At 55.8% G+C, this 23003-nt stretch overlaps 1 protein-coding gene and 1 pseudogene across 1 annotated transcript; both read left to right on the plus strand.

Moving 5' to 3' along the window:
• LOC136993816 (scavenger receptor cysteine-rich type 1 protein M130-like) overlaps positions 1-23003 on the plus strand; it is a 261469-nt pseudogene that overhangs the window by 159904 nt on the left and 78562 nt on the right.
• On the plus strand, positions 740-1375 carry LOC136993830 (olfactory receptor 14A16-like; the record flags this gene model as incomplete). The annotated part of the gene is made up of 1 exon (XM_067308778.1): positions 740-1375. A coding segment is annotated over one exon (636 nt), but the record flags the coding sequence as incomplete, so codon positions are not given.

Raw genomic sequence — 23003 nt, forward strand, 5'->3', positions numbered from 1 at the left:
AAAAAGTCAGGTCACCCCCTGCCTTCACTTGCCTGTTTCTCACCCTTGCTAGAGTGGGAGCTGGTGTGACTGACTCAGATACAGACATCTCCGTTCGAGAGGGCAAGGTTGGGGGGGATGAATCCCTCACAAGGGTCTTCTTTTTCAGAGATAGCTGGCATGACTGCTGTAATCCGCTCTCATTATGGTGAATAGAGAATATTCCCACTGGGTCACTGGACCAAGTCCCTTCCACCCAGCTCACGGTGCCCATTCCCAGGTATCCCACCAAATCTCTGGGCCTGTTTGACACCTCCATTTGCACCTGTGGCAAAGAAGAACTGACTCCTCTGGAGCCACAGGCAGAGGCCCCTGCTGCACATGGCACACACAGCCAGCACAGACCAGAGCTCCGGAAAGGGAGCTGAAAGAAGGTAAAGCACAGAGGAAGTGTGGGGGGTACTATGAGGAGTGCAAAGGGATTTGCTCAGAGAAGCCTGCTCTAACTTTTTACTTTCCTTTCTTCTTTGGACAGGCCTCCTGTGCCCCAAAGGAGAAAATGTCCAATGGCAGCTCCCTCACTGATTTCCTCCTCCTGGCATTTGCAGACACATGGGAGCTGCAGCTCTTGCACTTCTCACTCTTCCTGGGCATCTACCTGGCTGCCCTTCTAGCCAACGGCCTCATCATCACAGCTGTAGCCTGTGACCACCACCTCCACACCCCCATGTACTTCTTCCTCCTCAACCTCTCCCTCCTCGACCTTGGCTCCATCTCCACCACTGTCCCCAAATCCATGGCCAATTCCCTCTGGAACACCAGGGCCATTTCCTACTCGGGATGTGCTGCCCAGGTCTTTTTCTTCTTTTTCTTATTTTCAGCAGAGTATTGTCTTCTCACAGTCATGGCCTATGACCGCTTTGTTGCCATCTGCAAACCCCTGCACTACGGGACTCTCATGGGCAGCAGAGCTTGTGTCAAAATGGCAGCAGCTGCCTGGGGCACTGGTTTTCTCTATGCTGGCCTGCACACTGCTAACACATTTTCAATACCACTCTGCCAAGGCAATGTTGTGGGCCAGTTCTTCTGTGAAGTTCCCCAGATTCTCAAGCTTTCCTGCTCAGACTCCTACCTCAGGGAAGCTGGGGTTCTTGTGGTTAGTGTTTGTTTAGCTTTTGGGTGTTTTGTTTTCATTGTGCTGTCCTATGTGCAGATCTTCAGAGCTGTGCTGAGGATCCCCTCTGAGCAGGGCAGGCACAAAGCCTTTTCCATGTGCCTCCCTCACCTCGCCGTGGTCTCCCTGTTTGTCAGCACCACAGTGTTTGCCTACCTGAAGCCCCCCTCTATCTCCTCCCCAGCTCTGGATCTGGTGGTGGCTGTTCTGTACTCGGTGGTGCCTCCAGCAGTGAACCCCCTCATCTACAGCATGAGGAACAAGGAGCTCAAGGATGCACTGAAGAAACTGATCCAGCTGGTACTATTTCAGCAGCAATAAGCTGCCCACCTCTCTTTACTCAGCTCTTGTGCTTTCAGCGTTCTGTCTGTGATAATCATGTTTGTACTCAAATGTTTGAATTCATCCCATGTCTGGAGAAGAGTAAAGGAGCAATTGTGTGCTTGGGGGGAAAAATAAATGAAAGCTTCTTTCTATATGTGTCAACTCAGGGCAGGCTGCTGCATTGCTGGAGCAACTGGAGCTGCTTGAGGAGCCCTGGGGCCAGTACTCTTGTGCCCTCCTGGGGAGAGGGGCTGGCACAGAGTGGCTGCATGTAGTCCGGGTTAAGGTCTCCCAGACAAGAGAGCAGTGGAGACAGGGTGACACCCCTCTCTGCCCCCCAGGAGCTGCTGTGCCCTTCAGGGGGGCTGCGGCTGTGCTGTGAGTGCCCAGAGCACTGCAGCACCCTGTGGTGTGTGCTGCTGTGGTTCCACCCCCAGCCTGAGCTGGTCTGCTAGGCAGGGCTGGGGAGAGGGCAGGGGAGGTGGGGAGAGCCGGGGAGGGGCTGGTCTGGTTTGATCCCTTAAGGAGAAAATGTTTTTCCTTCTGTCAAGTGGAATTCCCTCTGCTCCCGCTTGTGCCTGTTGCCTGTCGTCCTTCCACTGGGCATCTTCTAGCAGAGCTTGGCTCTGATTTCTTGATATCCTCCCATTTGGTCACTATAAACAGCAACAACCTCTCCCCTGAGCCTTCCCTTCTCCAGGCTCAACACACCCAGGTCTCTCACCATCTCTTAATGCCTGATGGGCTCCAGGCCCAAACCATCATTCTGGCCTCTGCTGCTCTCACTCCCATCTGTCACTGTCCTTCTTGCCTGGGGAGCCACAACTGGACATAGCACTCCACACGCGGCTCACAAGTGCTGGATGGAGGGGCCTCCACCGCAGGCTGCTCCTCTGCAAAGGGCAGAAACCCCGATGTTCCCATCATGGAGCTGACATTGAAGCAGCATCTGGAGCCCAGCCAGCCCCAGAGGCCTCAGCCCTCCCCAGCCCAGCAGTGGGGCCCCAAGCAGGCCTGCTTGCCTTCTCTCACTGCCCTCCACACTCCTGTCCCCTCCATGCCCTGTCCCAGCCCTGGTGCTGGCCAGCTGCCCTGGGCTGGGGCACCTCCAGCCCCCCAAGAGGGGGAAGGGGCACGGGGGGAACAGGCTGGGGGGAGGCCAGCATCCCACTGCCAGGCTGGGGCTGGATCCCTGGCATAAGGAGAGGTGGGGATCAATACAGGGATCATTAATAGTATGAGCACAGGGTGTAACATCGGTTGCAATACACTGGTAGCTTTGGGGGAAAAACCTTTAAAGATATCGTACTCGTGATGCTCAGTAAGGCTGCTTTCCACTTTTACTAACAGAATGTGCTCATTATTATCATATATCATTGTTCCTTTTCTTTCTTCTAAGCATGTTCCCGTTCTAGACAGATGTTGAGTAACCTTGGTGTTTTGTTTGCCAAAGTTGTTGAGTTGAGGGAAGGTTACTCCAAGTGTTACTGATGTATTAAATGGTGCAAAAATAACACATCGTTTGTTCAGTCAAGTGAGAAGTTAACCAGTAAGTCTGCCTGGCAATTTGGTCAAAAATATAAGTCACATTACTATGGCAAATGCTGCTTTTCATGTCTGTAGTACCCATTTCACTCCACTGCAAAACCGTGTGCAGCTTCCCATCCAGTGTGTTATTACATATAGTTACATTTGGACATAAATGTAACTATAGTTAAATGAAAATATAGTTAAATGTAAATGTAAATATAGTTAAATGTAATCATAGTTAGTGTAACATTATTGCCTCCTATCAGTCCTTGACCTCGTGCTATTACAGCTGGTATTCCTCTTGTTACTGTAGTTTTAAAGATGGGTTGCGACCTACCTTCAATACTCGAGTTCTCCCATGGGCCATGTGAAAAGGCAGGACCTGTGAGAGACAGGTTTCAGGTGTCTGTTGCAGTTATCAGTGTTCCCACAGTGAGAAGGTAACACCACGCTTCACTGCAAGAGAAGACACTCAGGTCTCGGACATCATCCAAGCCTCACTTATGGTTCACTTGCTTCCTTTAGTGTCTACAGCATCCCATACCCCTTTTCCTTTGTAAAAGAGCAGGGTCACCCAGATTGATCCCTGAGTTGGGTGTTTAACCACAACCTCATCTCCAGAACTTTGAGAGAGTTTCACTTCTGTTTTAACAGGAATTCATGCAGCTACTGACACAAACGCCTTATCTATGAGACTTCCCATGGGTGTTTGTCACTTGTTTAGCCAACCTCCCACAACTGGGATCCCCACTTAGAAGTATTCTACGAGAGAAGAGTCACTCTGGTGTAGCTGTTGTTTCTGTCGTCCTTTCCATCTTTCTACTACCCCGCTACTTTGAGATCAATACGATAGGTGGAAAGTCCGCCGAACACCATTTGAAGTACACCAGGTTTGCACTTCTTTATTCTTCAAATGTGATCCACTGTCAGATTATATTTCTCTGGGAAAGCAGCAAGCCACTGGTTCAAACCAGCACTGCTTGCTAGACCACTTGCAGCTCTGGTAGGGTGCACATTCCCTGTACCGATAATTATTTCTACTCCTGTAAGGATGCATTTCCAGCCTTCAGGTGGAATTTCCAGCCTTCACAAACCACAAACAGCATCCATGGGCCTAACAGCAACCTATCAGGCACTGAGGCACCAGTGACCTCACAACCACAAACAGCAGCCATGTGCCCAGCATTGCCCTATCAGATCCTGAGGCGAAATGACCTCACAAGTACAAAAACCAACCACATGACCAGCACTGGCCTATCAGGCACTGAGCCACAAGTGACCTCACAACCACAAGCAGCAGCCAATTCCTGCTTCTGGTCTATCGAGTATTGATGCAATAGTTACCTCACAATCAATTCCAAAGCCGTATGCCTGAAGCTGCCCTACAAGTGTCTGAGTCACAAATGACCTCACAAGCTGCTTGGGTATCCAGTAATGAGGCACAAGTGACCTCACTATCAGCCTTGAAACTATCAGCTAGCTGCTCGCCTGTAACATACTCAGGAAAATGTGACCTCACAAGCACAAAGAGCAGCTGTGTCCCTGCTGCTGCCCTCCAAGGTACTAAGGCAGAAGGGACCTCACAATATGCCCCAAAACCATGCTCCTACTCTTGCCCTACTACATACTGAGGCAGAAGTGAGCTCAGAAGCACAATAGCCACAATGTTCTTGCGGCCTGCCCACTCACACAAAGGCACTCAGGAGATGCTGGCATTTATTATAAGGGTCTTGCACTCATCCTATATGGCACCACAATCTTCGAGGAAAAGGAGGGGGCACAATAGCATTTGCTGAGCGGGCTGGCAGTAACAGCAGCTGTAGGATGCAGAACTTGCAGCACGGCAGAGGTACCAGGAGGTGAACCCACACCCCAAGTCACCCAGGCAAGCCAGGCGCATTTATGGAAGCCTTCGCATCCACACGTAGCCTCTTCTCAGTCACTTGCAGCTGCTTTCACAGAGGGCTCACGATGTTGGCCAAGATGTTGACAGGTACAGGGACACACCCTGGCATCCCGCCTCCACCCTCAGGGGCTCTAGCACTGCACTGGGAACCTCATGAGTGGAGCAACCTAGAAAGAAAGAAAGAAAGAATCAGAGTGTTACTGTCAGTTCTGCTGGCCTTACATAGTCACAACAGTCAGGGGCCAATGTCTCCCCTCTATGCTGAGCTGTATTGGTGAGAACACAGCCAGCAGGACCACCAAGTTGTTCTACCCCTCTTCTTGGCAAACGTGAGATCATGTCTGTATTCCGGATCCTGTTTGGGCTCTCCAGTTCTGCAAAGGCACTAACACACAGCAGGGAGTCCAGCACAGGGACACCAAGATGGTCAGGGGCTGCAGTGTGGGGCATATAAGGAGAGGCTGCGAGAGCTGGGTTTGTTCAGCCTAGACAAGAGAAGGCCAAGGGGGATCATCATGCTGTGCACAGCTACCTTATGGAGGGCACAGAGAAGACAGAGCCAGATTTTCTTGGAGGTGCACACTAAGAGCAAGAGAGGAAACAGGGACATATTGGACAATGGGAAATTCTTCTTAGATGTTAAGAAGAAACCTTTTTCTCCGTGGGGGTGGCCCAACTGCCACACAGGGATCCAGAGAGGTTCTCAGATCTCCATCCTTGGAGCTTATCCCAACTTCACTGGAAAAGGCCCCAAGATACCTCCTCTACTGCCACCTGCCTTGAGCAGGGTGTTGGAGCCCTACCTCCAGATGGCTCCCCCATTGCAGCCTCAAGGAATCTGCTATTTGGAGACTCTTGACAAAGGCACCAGCAGCTTTGAAGATGCCACCTCCACAGCTCACCAAGGACAGGTGTCTCAGAGCCACCCATCGCCTTCAGAGGCCTGACTTCTTGTGAGCTGGCATCTCCCCTCTCTGCAAGGGTCTGCGTAGGCACAAAGTGGGGAAATGCCTCTGACTGCTTTGATTAACTACCCATCTCTCTGAGGGATTGGAATGGATTAGCATCTGAGATGGGAAGATGCAATGACAGTCCAGCTTCAACAGAAAGCCTTTAAGGAGGGAGAAGATAGCTTCTCCAGCAGAGTCAGTAAAATCCCAAAGACTCATGGAAACAGCAAGACCTTCAGAAACTGCAAGCCTGAACCTCAGCTGACAGAAACCACCACACTGCGAGCATCCCTGCCTCGCACCACGATGCTCTAAGGAGGCAACACGGTCACCAACAGTCCTCACCCAGGTCTCCCAGAAGGACACTGTGATGGCAGACTGGGCCTTGGGAGCAGAGCACTGCTCTCTCCACCCACCTCCTCCCAAGCTGAGCAGCAAAACACTGGGGCTACCACCTGACTCCACCACAGGGCATCTCGCACTGTAACACGCCGCTACCCCTGCACTTCACAGAGGCTTCACAGCCAACACGCACCTCTGCATCAGCGACACACAGGGCACAGCACCACACATGGCAGCAGACAGGGCACCCACAAGTGCCCCACAACACACAAAGCCCAACTCTGCAGACCTTCCATTCCCTTCCAGGGCTCCAAGGCCTTGCAACAGGCACTGGCTCTGAAAAGCTACTCACAGCTCAGGGCCTGCTCACTTCCCACCTCCAGGAAGCAGAGAAGAAGTGCTCTCACAGCAGCTGATCAGGCCAGCTCTTGCCTCTTGCTTGTGCCTCAACTTCTCTGAACAAGAAATCTCTTTGAAAGTGTGAACCATACATTTTTTGGGGGAGGTGACATTCCTTCTGTCTCCTCCAACAGCCTTTGCACCCATTCTCCAATGAATGCGTACGTGGACAGAAAATCAGAGACCTCTAACGGGTTACAGTTCCAAATGTGTCATCAAAGCAGGTGGACACCTCAAAGACAGAGACAGCATTCAGACCTTGCAAGAAAATCTCACAAGCTTCCTGCTCTTTTGACAGGGGCAATTTCTAAAGCACACACACCCTGCCAATAAAAGATTACTAACACCACTGCTCACACCAGCACTACATTAATTTCGCAGCCTAAAATGTCTAACCGGACTCACTAGATGACTGGGAGGAGGCTGCAAGCTTCTACTTAGCAACAAGTGGAAAGGCAAACTCCATCTCCATGTTCACCACAGAACATCATCCGCATTTCAAACATAGCAGTACTAACTCATGATGACAGAGTGGAATAAAATGTGTGTCAGATGATGTGGAACATCGACTTCTGCTTGATTAATTAGTTGCATCTCTGTATTGCTGGAGAGCTCTGCAGGGGTCAATCCCTCCTCTGAGCACACACAACAAACCCAGAAGTGACCTCACCACCAACATCCAAGACATGTGTCTTCTCCTCACCTCTCAGCTGCTCACAAGTGTATACCCCCACATGCCTGCTGCTCGCCTATGGGTTTCAGAGACTGAAGTTTCTGCAAAGTAACTTCCCCAGCCATCAACTACTGCTGGCCTAGCAGGGACTCAGAAAGACATCACCTCACACTCACCTTCACAGCCACGTCTCTGTCACTGGCCTAGAAGACTCTGAGACAGAAATTACCTCACTATAACTTCCCCAGCCATGAACCAAATCCTGCCTTATCAGCTGCTCAGGCAGAAATGATCTCAAAAACACAGATCCCAGACGCGGACCTGCTGCTGCCCTATCAACCGCCCAGGCAGAAATGACCTCACAATCACCTTTTCAGTCACATAGCTCCTGCTATCTAATCAGTTCAGCACTCACAAGTGACCTCACAATCAACACCCAAGCCTTCTTCCTCCAGATGGCCTATCAGCTACTCAAGTAGAAATGACCTCATCATCAACAGCCGAGCCATGTGCCTCCTGCTGGCCTGTCAGCTACTTACAAAGACTTGATTTGACACTGGTGATTTTCTGGCATAGCTCTCACAGACAGTGGTGACCTCTCTACCCACACCCTGACCAGGTGCCTGGTGCCACCTGCAGCTCCCCCTGCCTTCCCCCAAGGCTGAGCCAGCTCCTGAACAGCTTCCCTGATTCACATCGTGGCTTCACAATGCTCATAGTGCAGCAAAACACCCATCACGTACCAGTTACTACCCCCAAAATAGATTAGCTTTTGCCCAGGCAGTCTCTACACATAGCCCATAACACACAGGAATTGGAAAAAGTCCTGCAAGTAATTCTTGGCAACATTTTCGAAAAAGATGATTTCATGGGATGAGCAATTATGAACCTGAAGACAGCAGGGCCTCATGTCCCAGGCAGAGGGAGAAGCATTCCCACAACTCAGAAGTCTGGTTCCTTCCCCAATGCTCAACAAAACCAGAAAATCCTCTACACGTCAAGGACCACAAGCATTCTCCTGTTTTATGCCCTGACAATTGGAGACACGTGGAAGGACTCAGGCCAGGGCATCTCAGTGAAACCAGCAGAGCCACAATTCAGCAACTCTTCCCCTGACCTAGGAGCATGGAGACAACAACGGCAAGTGCAAGCACTGGCCGGTCATCAACTTTCAAGGCCCCTGACAAGCAAAACAGCTCACACTTACAGAGCTGGAAACACCCTTCACACTGCTGCCAGGCTCACAGGTCTCGAGGCAAAGCAAGAGGCAGGGAGCAAAAACAACGGCTGGGGCACAGCGTGACACACAGGGACAGAGACCACTGAGAAGGGCACCTCACGAGGACACCAGCAGCCTGCTCACACTTTGCCCAGCACCTCCCAAATGCAGCTACAAGCAGCACCTGGGGCTGCGCTGGCAGCAGCAGCTCAGGGAAACACTTTAACAGGGATCCCAGACCTACCACAGGGGCAAAGGTTCCTGCCCCCAAATCCCACCGAGCCGCCCCGGCCCAGCTGCTCGGGGCAGGCCGCCACGTCTGGCTGCAGGGCAGCTCCCCCCTCTGGCCCACATCACTCTGGCCCCTGCTCACGGCCTCACCAGCCCCTGCTGCAGCTCCTGCAGCAAAGCAGCCCCAGCACCGCTGCCCCCACCCCGGCGGGAGCCACCCACCGCCATTTGAACACGCCCGCAGCCCCCACCAAACCCACTCACACCCGCTCTCTTGCCCAATCGCTTCCCCCCTGCTTTGCTCCCGCTCCTCTTTCACGTTGTTCTTTGACGTCTTTTTTTCCCCATGTTGGACTGCAATTGGCTGACAGAGCCATCAGTGAAATCGATGCCCACCCTCCTCCTCCTGACAGCCAATAGGAGGGCTGCACTGGGGGGATGCCATGGCAACATTGGGCCCTCCTGCCCTGGCGGCCAGCTCCGCCCCCTCCCCTGCGGTCGGGCGCCATGTTGTGGGCGGCAGCGCGGGGCGCGGCGGGGCCTGGGGGCAGCGTGGCGCCGTGTGGGCGGGCAGTGCGGGGCCCTGGGGCGCGGCCACTGCCCTGGCGTGGCTGGGCTGTGCGGCAGGGTCCCCGCGGGGCTGCTGGCTGCCCTGTGCCCTGGGGGCTGTGCGGGGTGTGGGGGGGCAGTGCTGGGGTGTGTGCTGGTGGCAGCCGTGGTGCCGGCGTGGGGGCCCCGGGGGCTGGCCGGGGCACTGGAGGCTGTGGGCAGCGTCCTGCTGCCCCCAGGGCAGGGCAGGGCAGTGTCCTCTCACCCCTCCTGCCCTGGCCCCCTGCCCACAGCAGCCCCGGGGCTCGACTAGGGAGCGGTGGTGTGGGGTCATGAGGGGGCTGGGTTAGATGGCTCTGTTGGGCTCACCCCAGCACTGCCCAGCACAGCTCAGAGAAAAATCCTTGGGGTCAGCCAGGACTTGTGCAGTGGGGATAGTATCCCCCACCTGTTTCCAAGCTGCTTTCGCAAACAAGCTATCTGTTGGGTGTAAATATATGAGCCCAATTGGCAGGAGGACAGAGGCTGTGGCCATCTGAAGATGACATCTGTGAGCCCAGAATATGCTCTGCCAAGCTGGAAGCATAAAAGGATGCAGGGGGAAGGAACAGAGGTTTTCCCAAACATGGAGAACTTGAGGTTATTACAAGGTGAAGGTTTCATTTCCTATATGGACATTTCCATCAGGCTCCTGAGAGCCCCGGTGGAGCTGCAGGACACCCCAGCCTGTGGGATGCAGGACCCCTTTCCTCTCAGAGCCTGATCACAATGGGGGACCCAATCCCAGGGAAACCTGACTATGGATTCCCCCCTCCTGTCCACCCCTGCCCCCCCCCACACCCCCACAAGGGGATGGAGCTGGCCCAACAGGAGCCTTGGGGCTCAGGGCAGCCCCAGTCCCAGGAAAAACGAGTCCTGGCTGCCACATTGTCCCCCAAGCCAGTCAGGACCCTGAGGCAGGACTCTTGTTGCAGCCCTCAGCCCTGACCAGCCACCACCACAGCCCGGGATCCACAGCAGTTTTTGCAGCTAACAGTCTCTGTGCGACACCTCAGGAAGGATCTCCCAAAGCCCTTACCCTTGGTGGAGTGCTGCAGGAGCGCTGGGAACAAGGAACCTTGGTCTAAGCAGATAATATGGGCCCATCATTCCTCCATCTCGCTTGCCCCCTTACCCTCAGCTCACCTCTCCAGCCGGGGAGGAGGAAAGACTGTCTTCCCATCTTGTCATCCAAAACTCCTCTCCGATGTACCGCTGCTCCTCTGCCTGTCGGCGAGGGGCCCCAACATGGCTCCTGTCCCTCCTCCTTGCCACAGATGACTCCAAAGGGCAGCAGCGGCGGGGAGCATGTGAGGAGTGCCCAGCAGCACCTGGGCCTCACAGGGAAGTGAAGGCCACCTGCCACGACACTGGGGAAACCTCCCTGTGATGTGGCACATCCCACTGTGACCTCAGCTGGTGTCATCTGGGGACTCAGTAGGTCACTGTCATGGAGATGGCACAGCCAGGGAGAGAGCAGAGAGATTTCCCCTCATGTTCTGGAAGCAGTCACCTCCCTTCACCCCAGTTATTTTCCAAAACTTGCTGATAAGTCCTTCAGGACTGTCTCCAGATGGTGTCAAAGGCAGTGGCATATCTTAAATGGAGCACTGCAGAAGTCACTTCTGTTCCCATTGCACCAACAGGTCTCTGCACTGGGCAGACCTGTGCAGGAATCTGGGGTCTGGGGGTTGGTTTGGGGATTGGCATTTTTACAGGATCCAAGTCATGTGGGATGAAACAGTGCAAAATGTGGCCACAGGCTGAGAAATGCTTTGGTGAGCTTCAAAACAGATTTCTCCTGTGGGTCACTCTTTTTGTAGAAGTTGGTTGTAGGACAATATGGGTCAGGATGGAGATTTGCTCCTTTAGGCTCCAAAGCAGGCTCTTTGCTTTTAAAAGCCCTCAGCAAGGTTTCTTGGTCTGTGATGCTTGAGATAGGGATGATCTGCCAGAAAAGAGTGTACATGCTCTTAACACACGTCATCCAGAGGGCTTTCTCCAGGACCCTGGTTCCCGCCAGCCTCCAATACCGTGGGTCAGGCTTGACAGCAAACCTGGGGAAGTTTTCCCATTTCCCATGAAATTTGCCCAGCTTTCCATCTGACTGAGGCTGGGGAAAGCCATTTCTCATCTCTGGGCTTCAATTGGTCCTTGTGCTTTTCAGTGTCGCCTCAGGGCAGTGTTTCTCCCCTGGGTACAGTCCCTGGCACCCTGGATACTCCTGGGATCCCGGCTCTCCCCAGGGACTGTGCAGCCCTGGCACCCTGGATCTCCCACATTTTTGACCCTGGGCTTCTCAGGACATGCCCAAACACTGCAGTGCTGCTGTCCGGGTTCCAGTGTGGAGCCTATAGGACAGTGGAATGTCTCCGGACCTGCATTTTGACTGGTTAAGAAGTTTGTGAGATGACCAGCTCCCAGCTCTGCAAATCTTGCAGAAGAGAGAGACTCCATCCCCCTTGAATACTGTCAGAGATGTGGCTTTCCAAGTCCCTGCAAGAGGAAGGACTTGTTTAATTCTTTGGTTTGCTTATTCAGCCTGTGGCAGCCCATCTAAGACACTGTGAGTCCCAGTTCTGCACCCTGGGGTCTCTGCCCTTTCTCTCCCCTGGCTCCTGTATGTCCACCCAAAGTCTCCTCTACGCACCAGGGGCATGGGAAGTGTTGCTTTAGGGAGCTCACTTGAAGCTATGACACGTTGTGGAGCTGAAGGCCTGATGGAGGCAAGTCTGGGACATGGCTGTGCCCCTATGTCCCCTCCTGCTCCCAACCTGAGGATCCAGGAAGGTCTCTGGGAAGAGCAGTGGGTTTGATGTGGATGGGATGGGTTTCTTGTGACATGCCATGAGTCCTGCCTGGGTTGCTCTGAACACTTCGGAAAATCCCTCTTCTCTAGGGGCTTCCATCAAGGCTTTTGCATGCTTTTGTACAGAAGCACAGCCTGGTCCAGGATCCCCAAGAGCAGCATGGCACCCGCAACAGCCTGGGATCCCCAGGAGCTGTATGGCTCTTCCATTTCCATATGCCCTGACTAATTTGACAATTTTTAACATCACCTTTACAGCACACTGTCTGGACATTGCAACATTGCTACATTGTGACTCCTCCCATTACTCTTTGTTCACTCAGATACCCAGCTGCTGGTTTTCATTTCAGGGAGTTCAAAGCTTGCTCCATCTTTCAGTAGTTTGTCCCTTTAGCCAAGTCCTTAATTCTGCTTACATCTAGCCTTTCCTGTCTCTCAAAAAGATTTCTAGTAAGGCTGTCCCTTGCAGAAAGTGGACCTCACTGGAGGCAGCTTGGACTTAGCATACAGTCAAAGAGCGTCATTATTTTTTATGAAACTATATCAGGCTTTATTTTTTGTTTCTTTGCAGTTAAAAGAAAATCCTTCTGTGTCTGTTTGCAGCTAGTTGTCTAAGTACAGCAGGTGGGAATTGGGGCAGATGAGCTGTAACATTCAGTTGCAGACTTCAGTGGAATAAGGGTAGCTTTTAACCCGAGTGATGTAAGTCCCACATGGCTGGTGAGAGAAACAGCAGGGTTGGGGAGATGGGGAGGAAGATTGTCCATAGAGTGCCTGACCTCTGGGACACTGCTTTTCCTACATGTCCATTCTTCATTAGGAGACACTCTGGATTGATATCAGTTGGAGAATGTTGCCATCACTTATTCTGAAAGCTGAATAATAATAATAATAATAAACTATAAAAGCAGAAGTACTTGTATATTATTGAAGTCTCCACCTTTTAGCTACACTGTTTCAGAGCAGAAAATTGTAATCGCTGATTACAGGAAGGAAGAGAAAATGTGCAGGTGGCTCTGATGCCATGTAAACCCTTCAGGAGCCCTGGGGCGCACTCAAGGGCACACGGAGGGCCCTGGGGTGCACTGAAAGGCACACGGATGGGTCCTGATGGGACCGCAGGGCGGATCACACACCTTCAGATGCCCCAGAGGTGGCTGTGAGTGCACCGGCCTGCTTGCTTTGCCTTGGGGTTTGCTGCAGGGCCCCACAAAGCATGCACACTCCCATGCCTCTGTCACCTCCTGCTCTCCAGCTGCATCCACCTCCTCTCCACGGCATCTGCGCTCCTCCTCCCGCCCTCACCCTGCAGCCCCCACCAGTCCCAGCTGCCCCAGCCTTCCAGGTGAACACAAGAAAAAGCCATTTTTAATAGGGGCATGGGCAAACACAGAAACAGAATTTCCCAGGCAGGTTGTGGAGTCTTCACCCTTGTGCAAGTCCAACAGGATGTGGCCCGGAGCCATCTGCCTTGCTGAACGTGCTCGGCACAGGGGGCAGACTGGCGATTCAGGAATGCTGAATTTAGAGGTGCTCAGGCCGTGCCAGCCCCTGGGCCCAAGCGCCACCGCTGCCAGGCTCTCCGCAGGCGGGCGCACAAAGCTCGCATGGTGAAGCCTGCCGGGGATGCTCTCCTGGGGTCTCGGAGGACGAAGAGCGTGTACGTCCCCACGAAGCGGACCGTGGGGCTGCTGTCATTCTCCAAGCGCTGAAGGACTGTGGTGGGAGGAAGGAGAGTGGTGATCGAGCCCTGTATGAGTGGAGACCCCAGGCCCTTCCTCAAGAGAGGGCCAAGGGGGAGCAGGGCACGAGGGGATCTGTGTGGGCTCAGTGATAGCCCAAATGCACCCCAAATTCCCTTCAGGAAGGTCTGCAAGAGCCCTCCGGCCTTGCGCAGGGCATGGGCTCTCTCTGCCTGCCCCAAAACGTTGGACCTTCTCGAATGCCCCAGAAATTCCCTCTGTCTCCAGGCATGGCCTCCTCCCACCAAGCCCAGCCAACCCCGCGCGCCCTACGCACGGCTGCACATCTCCTCCAGCTTCTCCCCACACCAGTCCAGGAGCCGCCCAGCGAGCCCTAGGTGCACACAGCCCATCACAATGCGAGACCCAAGCCAGGGGAGAGGGATTTGGGGCTGGGGAGAGGGACCTGGCACTGAGGAGAGGGACTTGGGGTCTGGGGAGAAGGAGCCAGGCGTTATGGAGAAGCACCTAGGGACTGGGAAGAGGATGCCAGGTGTTGGGGAGAGGGATCCAGGCATTCAGGAGTGGGTGCCAGGAGGTGGGGAGGGGGATGCAGGGGCTTGGGAGAGGGACCTGGTGCTGGGGAGAGGGTCCCAGATATTGAGGAGAGGGACGTGGGCACTTGGAAGAGGGACATGGGGGCTGGGGGGAAGGAGCCAGGCGACTGGGAAGAGGGTCCCATGTGCTGGGGAGAGGGAGCCAGGCATTCAGGAGTGGGGTCTGGGGAGAGGGACCCAGTGCTGGGGAGAGGGTCACACACACTGAGGAGAGGGATGTGCAGGCTGAGAAGGATCTCGGGCTGAGGAGAGGGTCATGGGCACCCGGGGGGTCTCACCGATGAAGTATGCGGCCTGCTCGCGCAGCGGGGTCCGCGGATCCTCCAGGTACCGGCTGCTGCAGTGCACATATTCGCTGGCCATCGGCCCGGCCTTCTGCACCTGCAGAGACCCCCGGTAGAGGTGTTGGCACCGCTGGGCCTGCTCCCCTCCATGGGACACCCGGCCCCTCTCTAGGACAGGCGTTGGCAACACTGGGCCCATCCCCCCTCCCAAGACAGGCGCGGGCACAACCGGGACGGGGCTGGTCCAGCTGGGACAGGTGTTGTCACTGATGGAAAAGGTGCTGGCACAGAAGGGACAATGGCTGGCGCTGCCAGGACATGGGTTGGCACCTCCAGGACAGGGGCTGGCACTGCTAAGAGAGGAGCAACCTCCAGGACAATGGCTGGCACCTCCAGGACATGGGTTGGCACCTCCAGGACAGGGGCTGGCACTACTGGGGCAGGGGCTGGCTCCCAGAAGAGGTGCTGGCCACATCGGGACAGGGGCCAGCACCTCCAGGACAGGCCTGGCACTGCTGGGGCCTCCTCACCAGGTACACGCCAATGCGCCAGATCTGCGCTGTCTCGGCCAGCTTCCGGAGCTGCCTCCAGCCGAGGAGCTTTGCAGCGTCCACGAGGGCTGCCTGGGCAGCCTGGGGAGGAGCAAGGAGACGGGTGATGGCAGCATGGCCAGGCCAGGGATGGCCCCCGGCCGCTGCCCACAGTGTCCCCCGGTCGGCCGTATGGTCCGCCACGGTGCCCTGTACCTGTGCCGCGCCGGGGCGTGGGTCTCTGAGATGGAGGAAGAGGGGCAGCAGCCCCAGGCGTGCCAGCTGCTTCATCTGCTGCCTCTCCCTGCCTACTGCCCGGCCCAGCAGCTCCCCGAAGAGCCACATGGCCAGCTCCCGCACCACACCGACCTCCTGCTGGGGCAAGCATGGCAACCTCAGCAGTGGTGGTGGCGGGGGGGAACCAAAACGGGCCCCCAACCAGCTCCCTGCCACCATCCTCACGTTGGGGAAGAGGTACAGGAGGTCATGGGCCAGATGCACCATGAGGTGGCTGCTTTGCCGTGGGTCAGCGTGGCGCAACACGTTGCGCAGCACCGCCAGCGCCTTGGCGTTCATCTCCCCGTCAGTGTCCTGCAGCTGCTCCACCACGTGCAGGATCAACTTCTGCATCTTCCTTGCCTGCAGGGAGACATGCAGCATTTTCCTCAGACCACTGATGGTGGAAATGCTCTGGACACAGGCACCGGCGGCAAGCGCTCGCTCACCGTGGCGGGTCTCTCGGAGAGGAAGAGGAGGCCACGGAGCGCCAGCCAGCGCATGACCTGGCGCTCATTGCCCAGCCACGCCCGGCACAGGCTCAGCGCCATCTCCTCGGCCGCCGCGCACAGATCAGGGCACTGCAGCAGCTGCAACGGCACAGGGCCAGGGTGGCACAGGGACCGGTGGCCACACCTAGGACCAGGACCTCGGCACGTGGCATGGCATTCCCACTGCTACCTCCCGCTTGGCCCCAGCCCCAGCCCCTAGTCCTTGTTCTCATCCTCATCCCCCGGCCCTGGCCATGGCCCCATGGCCCCAGCCTGGGCCGCAGACCCTCACCTCCAGCCCCATCTGAATCCCCTCCTCATTGTCCCCTTGTCCACCACCCCTCCACCCCAGCCCTGCCCCTCATCACCATCCCCACGTCCCCAGCCCCTAGTCCTGCCCCCATCTGGAGCCCTCTGGCCATTCTTCAGAGCACATGGAGTGCTGAGGGCCGGCACGGAGGGTGCTTGAAACACAGGTGACACCTGGGGACTAGCAGAGGCACCAGCAGAGCCCTAGTTCTGCCACCACCAGCCACCCCTTCCCACTCATGCCAGCACCCCGCATCCTACCTCGATGAAGAAGGCCATAGAGGGGATCTCCTGGCATTTGCTCTTGCCCCTCAGGGCCAGGATCAGGTTCAGGACGATCTCAGCACGCTCGCCCAGAGGGTTCCCCCGCATCTGCCTGGCAACGGACGGGAGAGGCACCGCGGTGGCCAAGTGAGGTGGGCAAACTGCACCGGGACCCCGTGGGACCCCCAGGGTGGGATGTGGGGCCAAGGAGGGCAGGGGGCTTACCTGGCCAGCAAGGCAACCCCCGTGAGGTGGGTCTCGGCCCGGCTGATCATCTCCCAGCCCCCCCGCCGCTGCATGGCAGTGACCTGCTCCCTGTAGCCGCTGCAGCACAGCAGCGCCTGCATGGCTTGCACCGCCGTCCTGCTCGGGGAGAAGAGCGCTGCTTGGTCACCCCATGCTCCGGCACGGGCAGCGGGGGCTGCACCAGGGCAATAGGGTACCTGACAGGCCTGGGAGGCATGAGTTTGCCCTCGTGGCTGAAGGCGGGGATGTCCTCTTGCGCGTGGACGAGGGTAAAGGACATCTGGAAGAGCAGGGCCACGTAGAGGCGGGGGAAGAGTGCCTTCACCTCCTGCTTGCAGGTGTGCTGCAGGAGGACGACGTTCAGCACCCGGGTTGCCTGCAAAGACGGCAATGGCAGCCCTCGCCGGTGCCACAGCTGCGTGCACGGGGAGCCCTCCCTCGCCCAGCGAGCCTGTGGGGCCGCTCACGGTCAGGGGCAGGACGCAGGTGAGGTCCTGCACGGTGGTGCCCGGCTTGCAGAGGGGCCGCTCCTGCAGCACGCAGAGCAGCTCCTCCAGCACCTTCTCAGCTGCCGACGACTGGGAGACCATCACCTCCCACATGGCCGCAGCAATGCTGGGAACCCGAGCGAGAAAGGGTCAGGTCAGCATCCCGGCATCCCACTGACCCTTGCCAGGTGGCTCTGGGAGGCCTGCAGGGAGCCCAGCTCCAGCCCTGGGGCTGCTGCCCTCAGGCTGGCAGCAGGCCAAGTGTACCTGTCACAGGTCGGGGAGCAGCTCAGCAGGCCAACGACCACCTCCCTTGGGTAGCGGCATGTCAGGAGGAGAAGGAAGGCCTTGAGGATGTCCTGGGCTGCGGCCTCACTGATCCATGGCAGGTTCTCGTAGATATGTGCCACGGTCAGCTGCAGCTGGAAGGGACCCGCGTTGGCACCAGCATGCTGCCACAGGGAAACCCCTGCCAGGCTCAAATTGTGCTTGAGAGCCCTGGGTTTGGGGACCGTCACCAGCGGGCTGGAGGCTTACGTGCTCTGGCTTGGTGGTGCAGTAGTCCATCATATCCTCTAGCGGGTTGCCACTGAGGTGTTGTAGGCACTCCTGTCCTTCACGCCCTCAATGGCCATGAGGACCACATCTCTCTGCTCAGCCTCCTCATAGGCCTCCACGGAGCAGCTCGGGGGTCCATCCTCCTCCTTGACCCAGGTCCTCATGGAGAAGCTGGGGCATCTGTTCTCATCTTCAACCCAGGCCTCCATGGGGTGGCTGGGGGGTCGCTCCTCCTCCTCGACCCAGGTCCTCATGGAAAAGCCAGAGCATCTGTCCCCATCCTCAACCCAAGCCTCCTTGGGGTGGCTGGGGGGTTGCTCCTCCTCCTTGACCCAGGTCCTCATGGAAAAGCCGGAGCATCCGTCCTTATCCTCAACCCAGGCCTCCTTGGGGCGGCTGAGGGGTCGCTCCGCCTCCTTGACCCAGGCCCAGGAGCGGCCCTGGCAGGGCAGGGTCATTCCCCAGGCAGAGGGGCTGCGTGGGGCAGGGCTGCTCACAGCTCCCGCTCGCCCCCACGACACTTCCCCAGGGGCTTCTCAGCAGGAAGCTCCAGCCAGGGATGACACCAAAGGCAAGGAGCTTCCTGAGCCTCTGCTTCCAGCTCCCTGCTGCTGGCGTGGGGGGAAGGGAAAGGAGCTGCCAAGCCTGGGCAAGAGCCGGAGACGCTGAAGCCCACGGAGAGACCAGCAGGTCTGCGAGGAAGCTCAGAAAGCACCTTCACCCCGCTCTGCCCATGGGCAGCACCAGCAGCACCTCTGCTGGCCCCACCACGCCTGCTGTCACCTCCAGCCTGGAGCCGCCAAGAGCCCAGCTCCACCCGCGTCCTCCCCTCGCCGCCGGGATGGCGCTGACAAACAGCCACCGCAGCCAGCACCGAGCCGCGGGGCCGCCAGCACAAGGGCCGCAAGAGCCGGGGGCTCCCGTGGGGCCGGAGGCAGCCCAGGCCGGGCCGGGCCTTCCCCAGCAGCTGCTCGCACACACCGGGCCGCGGCACCTCTGGCTGCCCCCGTGCGCACAGCCGCTCGCTCTGCCCAGCCCACGGCCCTCAGCCCTCGGCCCTCGGCCCCGGTGCGGCAGCTCCCGGCGCTGCGGCTCGAGGCTCCGGGCGGCCCCACGCCGGGAGACGCTGCCCCGCACGGCACCAGCCGCCTCTCGGCCCCTCCCTCCCTGCAGGGCCCGGGCAGCCCCGGCCCTGCCCCACCCCGCCCCTTGCCGACCTCCTCTGCGCCAGTGCGCATGCTCCGCGGGAGGAGGCGGCACTTCCGGCCCTGTGGGGGCGGGGCCTTTGTGTCTATGGCCACCGCCCCTGGTGTCGCTGGCCCCGCCCCTGCTGGGCCCCGCCGCGGCGCCGCTCTCGAGGCCGCGGAGAAGCAGCTGCGGCAGCGGCGGGTGTTGGCGGCTGCTGCGCAGGGAGCCCGGAGCGACGCTGCGGCCTGGCGTGTGCTCGTGTGCGCGGAGCCTGCGGCGGCTGCTGCCGGCTGGGGCCGGGGCCGGGGCGGAGGGCGGGGAGCGAGGGGGAGCAGCGCCGGGCTGGCCCTGGGCTGCGGGAGTTGTGCTGCAGGGGAGCGTCGGCGGGGAAACAGTGCTGCCAGGGCGCTGCTGCCACAGGGCCCCGCTCTGCCCGGGGCCTGGGCGAGTCTGCGCCAGGGGACGCACGCGCACATGACGGGAGCCCCGGGAGGCCGCGGCCTTTTGTTCAGAAGTGGGCGAACAACCCAGGGGCCATTGCAGCCTTTGGCATTATCTGCCATGAGCGGGTGGCCCTGACATTTTGTCTCCATCAGCAGCCCAAGAAAGTGGCTGGAGGGGGGATCCCAGAGTGTCCCTCTGCCGGGAGAGCATAGAGAAGTGCTGGAGGCCGGCCCAGAGGAGCCACCTGACCATAGAGATGGGCTCTCCCTTCCAGATGACCATAGAGATGGGTAGTGCTTTGCAGACTGTCCCTCGCCATGGAGACCATGGAGCTGGTAAGGGCGGAGCCAACCTCAGAAAGTCCCCGAGACTCGTGACCCTCCTGAACTCCCCTTCTCACCGCGCTTTCCTTTCCACCCCTTCTTCATCCCACGCTACTTCCAGTGCTACCTGCAGGAGAGAAACGTGACTTGTCCCAGTTTCCTGCACGTGTTACGTATCACAGCAAATACAGCCCTTCCCTATTTCTGGGGTTTGACCACAGGCGTGAAACACTGGTGCTGGCTGACGTTCAAGATCTTTTCACGATACAAAAAGCATTCCCAGCTTTTACATTTGTGATGCTTTTCCATGCAGACTGGGCAACTCTCTCACAAAATCCAGGACAAACCATTTAAAGACTAACAGCCAGGGCCTTGTGCTGGCCCAGATGTGCACATCAGCTTGCAGCTAGGGCACCTTCTTCTTGTGCCCATGTTATCTGCAGTCTCGTAGCAGGCAGAAATGGCAATAATGCAGCTATGGAGATGTTTGTGCAATGCCTGACAAAGCTCAAAAATGTTTCTTGACCCAAATACCTTCCTGCCATCCTTAACATGAGAGTAATGTTTGTTGTGCAAAAGGAGAAAACAGGTTTGGGATATTTGAGATAGTTATTTGTCTTAAATATCCCCCAGCCTTTTTTTACCCTTGGACACGACGAAGATGTGTTTAGTAATGTGTAACAGATCCTCAGACAATGGAGTTTTGCTCAGCACGACTGTCCCGTTTATGCACCACCAACAAAACAGTGGCCATTGCCCCTGCTATTTAGACTGATTAAATAGTGCTACTTTCTGTGGTTGGTTTAGAAATGTAGGGTAGATCATATGGCACTGCCTGTCCCACCCCAGCCACTTTTACGATAAAGGTTGGCAGATGGAAAGTCTGATCAGAAAACAAAACAAAACCAAACCCCCTTTGACTCTAGGGGATCACTGACCCAAACACTTATAAAATTTCTGTATTTGTATTGCTTAACTTAATAGTGGGGAACTAGAAAGATGTGTGCTAAAGCTGGTCCTTCATGCTGCAACCCCAAAGTCCAAGCCTCTGTGCCCTTGGGAACCACAAGATGATGGAGAAGCAGGACCTCGACATCAAGACCAAGTAGCTGCAGCACCTCCAGGACCTGCGCTGTTAAAGAACGCTGGATCCAGTGGATTTTTGAATAAACGGATTCCTCCTTCCTGGTCTGCTGGAAGGGAGACTACTGCAGTTCTCTGTTCCCTGGTCCTGCCAGCAGCGAGGCTGGGCATGTACTTCCAAGAGGCATACACACACTCTGTATGGACATTGCGGACCACCCAAAAATCACCTCCAACAGGGGCACAGTACCTTTACAGGCACCACGGAGACATGAACAGCACTCATGAACATGAACGATACAAACGGCCTGGTCCTGTTCTTGCTCACCAGGTAATCAGACTCAAAGCTTGCAGGAAACCTCACAGGCACCCTCGCACGGTGTCTCTGGTAGCTGGCTGCCTTGACGTCTGCAAGCCTTCCACACATGCACTCACGCAGAACAGCGAGCACGCTCACCCAGGAAAGAGCTAGGAAAAGGATTTAATATAATGATAGGCTACACCGCAGGGAGCAGGTACACAGCCTGGCCAGACAAGTGTCCCTGCCAGCAGCTTGCTTACACATGACTGGCCCCTTTTATTCCCTCTGCCTCCATTTCCCCATGCTGCTTCTTCCATGATGCAGCTTGATCCCTCCCTTTCTCCAGCTTTATCCCCTTTGAAATAAACAGCCCATCTCTAAGTATTTTTTTCTTCATTGGTGCCAGTTTTACTGCCTACGTACTCAAGTTTAATATTTCTGGTATGGTTAGCTAGGTAACCCCTGGTTCATATGGTGCTTCCGATATCATTACGTCAGTACTGCTGGTGCTTCAAGTCTACTCCCCGGAGGATCCCCAATGTGCCAGTTATGTGTGACGCTTGTCCTTTTCTCATATAACTCTCCCTTAACCACCGCTGAAATGCAGCCATCGCTCACCGTGCTGTCTGGAACTTGGCAGGGTCTCATTCTGCTACCTGCAGTGTCCAATGATTTCTCATAGCCACTAGTTTCTCACGCCCTGTTCAGTTATCTCAGTCCCGAGGCAGAGCCTAGGCGTCTGCCTGCATCCCCTAACGCTGTGTTGCCGGTGGAGCTGTGGGCCTGGATGGGAAGACCCAGGGCCACCACATCCTTCACTGTGGTGCACAAGGTCCCACCCAGAGCAAGATGACTGAGCTGCCCAAGAGTGCCCAGGTGCTCTGCTGGGCTGAGCTTTGGTCACCCAAAACACCGTAGCTTCTCTGGGGTCCCATGTGAGGAGATGGGCTGCAGAGATGAACTGGACCCAGTTTTCCTAAAAAGAGTTCACCCTTGTAGAATTCCCTTCAGAAATGGGATGCTCAGAGACAAAGTTTAAAAGAGCTGTTAACAGTAAATCTGCTCCTCAGAAGCCCCAACAAAATGAAATGCTGATTAGAAACAACTGCAAAGGAGTAAAGCAATGGCAGTGCTTTCCCTTCCCATGCTTTGTTTTTCCCTGTGTACTGCAAAATAAAAGGAGAAAAGGGATCTCTGTGTGCTGATTATTTCTCTAAAAGATGTTTCCTTTTATCAATACTACATGCTTCTGCCCATCCCTTTGCCATGTAAATATATGGATGGAGACAGAAGTGTAAAATAAGGGGGGAATATATAATTTCATTGATGGACAAGAAGAAAAAAGTGTGATAGAAGCATACATAGTTTATTTGAAAAAAATCTTGATGATGAAATAATCATTCAGGAAAGAAAAGGAAGGTAGAAAATGCCTAATTATCCAAGAAGAAATAATTCTTTTTTTTTTTTCCTTCAGGAGAATGCATCCTGGAGTCACCAGTGGAGATAAAGCAGGGCTTTTAATAGTGGACAAACTGACAATATGTTACGAAAATATGCATTTTTAAGAAATCTCCCTCCAAAGTGAATAATAAAACTATCATCTGCATGCTATCACTGGCAAATCAATGAGGCTGTCTTCATCACACTAATGAAACTGAGAAGTGTATTATGGATTTGAATCCAATGAATTTGAACCCATTGTAGTGTCTGAGCTTAATATTCATGCTGAGCATCTTCTGTTATTCAGGGAGAGAAGGTGTTTTGCACTTTCCTCAACACCCCTTGGACATTGTCC

Source organism: Apteryx mantelli, chromosome 20 (assembly GCF_036417845.1).
Source record: "Apteryx mantelli isolate bAptMan1 chromosome 20, bAptMan1.hap1, whole genome shotgun sequence".
NCBI classification, from domain to species: Eukaryota; Metazoa; Chordata; class Aves; order Apterygiformes; family Apterygidae; genus Apteryx; species Apteryx mantelli.